Genomic DNA, 6534 nt, shown 5'->3' with positions numbered 1-6534 from the left:
TGAAGTCGATGAAAAGAGGGTGCGTAGGGACTTGGTGTTCACGGCATTTTTGGATGATTTGCCGTAATGTGAAGATCTGGTCCGTCGTTGACTGTCCCTCTATGAAGCCGGCTTGATGACTTCCCACGAATCTGTTTACTTGTGGCGTTTGGCGGTGGAGTAGGATTCGGGACAGAACTTTGTAGGCGGCATCTAGGGCAGTGATAGCTCAGTAGTCTTCACAGTCCAATTTGTAACCCTTCTTGTAGATGGGGCATATTATCCCCTTCTTCCACTCCTCCGGTAGCTGTTCTGTGTCCCAGATCCGGTCCATCAACCGGTGTAGGCAATCGGCCAACTTGTCCGGACCCCTTTTGATGAGTTCAGCTGCGATGCCATCCTTCCCAGCCGACTTGTTGCTATTCAGCTGGTGAATGGCTTCCTTAACTTCACTCATCGTTGGGAGTAGCTTCACCTCGTTGTTGGTTTCCTGCATTTCCTGCATGTGCGCCGTTCAGGTGTTCATCGAAGTACTGCTTCCAGCTTTTGATCACTTCACGATTGTCCGTCAGGATGCCTCAGTTCTTATCCCGACATATTTCGGCTTGCGACACGAAGCCTTTACGGGATGCATTAAGCTTCTGATAGAATTTTCGTGTTTCTTGGGAACGATACAGCTGCTCCAGCTCCTCGAGCTCCTCCTCCTCCCCAAGACTGAGAAAAATCCAATCAATGAAGAACAAATCGCTCAAATTTGAATCATGTGTTGTAGCCCGACCGGATTCAATCATTCAAGTCAATTCAGAATAAGAAACAAAGAAATTTTTGACAACATCTTACTGTATCTGGATTTTGTTTTTTTTTAAACATAAAAAAAGATCAAAACTTGAAGCGACTTATCTAATATTGAATGCAAATCTGGTGTTCCAATCTGAATGTACCTCCATAAAATTGTAAAACTAAGCAAACATCTATAGGAATTCGTAGCCTGAGGCTACATTTTCAGTTTTTTATCCATGTTCTTTTTTTACTATCCATGTTCTGAAACACGATTTTCCCTACTTTTATGTAATATTGAAGACTTAGAAATAAAATCAGAAATAATCAAATGGCCATGCTACAGCCTATGAGGTTCTTCATGTGGGAGATCTTTATTCCCCAGAAGTGTAGTTTAAAAAAAGTTCTAACGCGTGCTTGAAAAAATCTAAATTTAAGTTTTATATTTATCTTCTTCTTCTTTTACCCACATAGCCAAAACATGTAAGCATCCTTGAAAATGAAAAATTCGCGTCCTTCATTTTTCTTTTCAACATAATCTCTGTTACATTTAAACATCCATTGCAGAGAATACTACGGCCAGGCCAACCATGTGATAAATACCGCAAAAGAAACTGGAACAAGAGGAGGAATAATGCGTGGAATTCCCTACCATACCCTTTACATGCTTTATGAACAATAACTTTGTATCAAAATCATACATGGCAAATATCTAAAATCGTAAAAAAAATATTGGATCTCACCAAATAGGTTGTCATCGACAGAACATATTCTTCGCTGATTCGGAACCATACAACTATTTAATGTTGGCAGGAGAAAGGCTAGTGCTGTTTTGATATCGGAATCTACTGCAACCGAAGTTCCTGGAGCAGATTTGTTTCTTCCCACATCCTGTAGTTTTTTTTTACTACAGCACACTTCACAATTTTGTACACCTTTGCGGTTATTTTCAACTGGATTCGATTCTGGTTCTTCCCTATTAAAACTTTTTTTTCTCAGTTAGAACGACTTTTTAACGGAACGAAAATTTTTGACGTCCGCGCGGGTTAACGCCTACTGCATAGATTAAAATTTTATATTAAATAACACATCAAGGACCGCGGAGAAATCTAAACGATAAAACAATGAAATTAGAATCTTTGAGATACCGAAATTACTGTGTTTAATTTTGCCTAATATAGTTTCTCTATTAAATTTATAAATTTGACTAATGTTTCTAATTATAGCAAACGCTCGACGACGAAAAAAAAAACAGATAGGTAGGAATCTCGTATTTGTTCCGCTATGTGTTAAGCTTGATAACTCAGAATTCCAAAACCATTTAAATCATATCAACATGCAAGTTATTACATAACCAAAAACCAAAAATATATAGCGTTCCAGGAAAACTACTTAAAATAATGTATTTTGTATTCATATATGATGAAAATTATGAAAAAATATATGAATCGGGTACCAGATACAGATCGAGATAAACAGACTTTTTTGGAATACTTAACTCATAATTGATTATATCGAGAATTGCCTCTCATCAATCTTGAGAGCTTCAATTTTCGAAATTTCGAAGAAAAAAAACGGAAGAAGCCAGCTGCAAGCATTGATATCAGTTGTACTTTACGTTGCACTTGATCTGACCAAAGCTTGGCAAACTCACTAAAAGCCTCCCATATCCGCATTGAATTTATTCTAAAATCTAATAAAATCGATACCTGCTGCTACATACGCGAAATTGGCCAAACCGGTGCAGAAAAGTGCTTTGGAACAAAAGAAGCAATAATAATTTACCCCGCATGAATACTAACTAGGCTCCTGGACAATTTCGGTATAAAAGCCATGGTTCCCGATTCCCGACTTATCAGTAAACGGTGGAAACTTATCCGAGTGTCACATAAGTTTAGCTCCAGAAAGTTTGCTGAACTAGATTAAATCGACGAATTCAGGACGTGTGGTTTTGCGTTTGAGTTGAAAGGGTAGTTCATTGCTCTGGGAAGTGAAAATCTAAAAAAAATGATGAAAGTGGTGCTTATTTTGGCGGTTTTCTGTGGCATTAGTGCTGGGTACTCGATCCCCATGCGAAATGGTGTGTGTTATTTTACTTAAGAAAGGACTTTCTGAGATTGATGCTATAAGTGATTGAGTTTATTTTTTGAATTCGGCAGCTCTGATGTACTACCGGCAAGCGATGCCTTTCTACATGCCCTATCCGATGTATGGATATCAGTTCCAGAATCAACAGCTGCAGAACCAACGCCGATCGTCTGGAGTGGCCACATTTGCTGCTGGAAATCGAGTGGCAACGGGAACCTTCTTGAAGGGTAAGTTAGAAAAAAGTTCTCCCTGCAACGAGACTGACAATATGACACACGTGATTTATTAATCGATAGATTGCAAACATACAGATGTTGAGAGCACTGAGGAGGAGCACGGAATTCAAGCGGCTGCAGATGCCTATCCCGGCGAACAGTTCCCAGTGGAAGATGAAGTTCCCGGATTCAGTGATCAGGAATCCGATGAACCGATTGCCGAGGAGCCAGTTGCTCTCCCGGTAGCTCCAGTGGCTGTTCCAGATAAGAAGAAGAAAGTTACCGTTCAGCTGGATTCCGAGGAGGACGAGGAAGAGGTCGAGGTCAGCCGTCGTGGTGCAGGACGTCCGGCACCTCCAAGTCACATGTTCCCCATCAACTTCGGAAGCACCAACGGTGGAGCCATTGCTATTGCCAACTCTTACAGCACCGGAAAGGGAGGATCAGCTCAGAGCACAGCAACTGCCTACGGAAGTCCAGCTGCGGCCGAGTTGAGAAAACCAGCTGTCGGTCAACTGCGGAAGAAACCGGTCAAGCTCCGTGCAGTTCGGAAGTATTAGATCTAGGGAGGGTTTGGTGAATGTTCGGATGGTTGCCAGTGTTCTCAGTGATAGGGATTCTTAATTTAATAAGCTCAAATTGATTACACATATTTCAATGGTTGGTAGCGCTAAATATAATTTATTTTTAAAGGATACCAGCTTTAATTTTTCTGCACTCCCATAATATCACAATTGCAGGATACCTACCTAGTTTTCAACATTTACTTCTTTTTTTTTTAATAGAACTTTGCATAAATTAGGACTTGATTTAGGGGTGCTTAGCAGTTTTGTCCAGAGCAGGCGCAAATCTTGAAGTATTTCCAAAACTGTTCGACTTTTTGGGACGCTTTTTGACAAAAATGACAAAAATGACACAAATGACAAAAATGACAAAAATGACAAAAATGACAAAAATGACAAAAATGACAAAAATGACAAAAATGACAAAAATGACAAAAATGACAAAAATGACAAAAATGACAAAAATGACAAAAATGACAAAAATGACAAAAATTGACAAAAATGACAAAAATGGCCAAAATGACAAAAATGACAAAAATGACAAAAATGACAAAAATGACAAAAATGACAAAAATGACAAAAATGACAAAAATGACAAAAATGACAAAAATGACAAAAATGACAAAAATGACAAAAATGACAAAAATGACAAAAATGACAAAAATGACAAAAATGACACAAATGCCAAAAATGACAAAAATGACAAAAATGACAAAAATGACAAAAATGACAAAAATGACAAAAATGACAAAAATGACAAAAATGACAAAAATGACAAAAATGACAAAAATGACAAAAATGACAAAAATGACAAAAATGACAAAAATGACAAAAATGACAAAAATGACAAAAATGACAAAAATGACAAAAATGACAAAAATGACAAAAATGACAAAAATGACAAAAATGACAAAAATGACAAAAATGACAAAAATGACAAAAATGACAAAAATGACAAAAATGACAAAAATGACAAAAATGACAAAAATGACAAAAATGACAAAAATGACAAAAATGACAAAAATGATAAAAATGATAAAAATGACAAAACTGACAAAAATGACAAAAATGACAAAAATGAAAAAAATGACCAAAATGACAAAAATGACAAAAATGATAAAAATGATAAAAATCTATAAAAAATTACAAAAAATTACAAAAATGCCAAAAATTACATAAATGAAATCACAATAGTTTCCGGGTCTCAATATGAGGTTTTATTTACTACCAAGGCTTTAACACATCAATTATAGTCTTGCTGTATTTCTGTTCTAAGTTTTTCCCTGTGCTCGTCACTAATGCAGTTATTCTTGTGTTCGAGAATCTTATGAGGGGGGGGGGGGGGGGGGTGTGCATACATTCAGGAATAAATATTATGAAAAAAGTCCGATAATATAAACAACGAAAAAAAAGAAACCAATTTTATGCAGCTTTGACAATTGAAGAGAGCTCAGAGCATTTAAACTTCCTTTTTTACATTGCAGAATAACTAATGATATTACGCAACAAATACAAAAAATAGTTTGAAATACGTTTGAGTCATTTTTTGAAAAAAAATTGCACAGTTCACGACTGAAGGTCGCTGGAGTTTTCAATAAGCTAACCCTGACCCCGCCTTGATTGATATTATATTAACCAGAATATTTCGCCAAAAGATTAGGCTATCAAAATTATTCATCGTGGGTTCACGGCTTCTCTTCGTGTAACGGTGCGGAGGAAGCTTAAGCTGGAAATTGTGTGGATCTTCAAATTTCAGTATCATTTGTTCCACTGGAATTAATTTCAAAATAAAAATTTATCAACTCTCGCAAATAAATTATGAGCTCTTTCATAGACAGGATCAACCATATTTTATATTTCCACTTGATATAAAAATAAAATTTGGGAAGAAAAGTTACAATTGATGTTACTGAACAGCATTCAGTCATTCAAAGTTTTGAATTCATTCGGACTCTACAATATCTTGAGATAACCTAAATGTTTATCATCAATTCTCTAGTCTCTCAAAATATTAAAATATTCATCAACATTTCCTTCGCCCACCAAATCTTCTCCAAACAAGTTTGGATAAAACTATTACCTACGCTCTACCTAGATCTTCTTCATACATTCCGCGCAAATACGTTCGGCGCAAAATATTCATCGAATATATTCGGCGCTTGAATACAGTACTTGCTCGTTCATCGGACATTATATCGGTAAAAAGTTTTTGCTCCCGTCGCAATTATTAATATACTATTGAAAGTTGAGTAATAAACAGCGGAAATAAACTCAATCGAATGGGTTTAAAGAGTCACAAACATTTAACAAGAACTGTATGAAAACATCAATATAATTGTCTCTGATAACGAAACCGAGCACATCCATCGATTAATGGACCAGACAGCAATCTTTGGAATCAGCTCCCAAAAACTTCCGATTTCCGAGCTTGTCCGATTAAAAAGTGTCCGATTAACGAGCGAGTACTGAGGTTTTTTTTCGGGAATATTCTCTGCTCTAAAAAAATATCTAACAAACCCGCCAGACGGGGGTGATAAAAAAAATCAAAACCAGCAAATTTGTGAACCCAGGTCGGGGTCTTCGATGTGCGACAAATTCGCAACGGTTAGTATTGGAGTTGGTGTCCTCAAGAAGTGTTGTATATTGGATTGGCACATTGCGAAGATGAATTCGTTCCACGTGAAATCAACAATCTATAGATATCTTTTAGTTGTATACTTCGACATAGCAGTGGTGTTTTCCAAACCAGCTCAAAAGTTTACCGTAGGAATTCCAATTAATCCAGCTGGTAAGTTTAAAACATATTTATTTGATTACTCCTAAATGTATGTGATTATTCTCTCTCTTTAATTTCCCAGAGCATCAGGTACCTGGAAAGGTAATTGGCATGTTATTGGATAGAGCAAAAAGTC

At 36.7% G+C, this 6534-nt stretch overlaps 1 protein-coding gene across 2 annotated transcripts; it reads left to right on the top strand.

The window, feature by feature from the left end:
* The first annotated feature begins 2347 nt into the window (after positions 1–2347).
* On the top strand, positions 2348–3754 carry LOC129759203 (uncharacterized). 2 transcript variants are annotated; one of them, XM_055756610.1, is made up of 3 exons: positions 2348–2836; positions 2916–3071; positions 3141–3754. In XM_055756610.1, exons 1-3 carry the CDS (start codon positions 2764–2766, stop codon positions 3617–3619), a joined length of 708 nt encoding a protein of 235 aa, XP_055612585.1. In that variant the 5' UTR covers positions 2348–2763; the 3' UTR covers positions 3620–3754. The 2 variants fall into 2 exon arrangements, with proteins under 2 accessions (XP_055612585.1, XP_055612586.1); XM_055756611.1 differs by having other exon boundaries at positions 2349–2836; positions 3156–3754.
* Positions 3755–6534: the final 2780 nt, after the last annotated feature.

This window comes from Uranotaenia lowii, unplaced genomic scaffold (assembly GCF_029784155.1).
Source record: "Uranotaenia lowii strain MFRU-FL unplaced genomic scaffold, ASM2978415v1 HiC_scaffold_12, whole genome shotgun sequence".
NCBI lineage: Eukaryota > Metazoa > Arthropoda > Insecta > Diptera > Culicidae > Uranotaenia > Uranotaenia lowii.
This window is presented reverse-complemented; position numbering and strand designations above follow the sequence as displayed.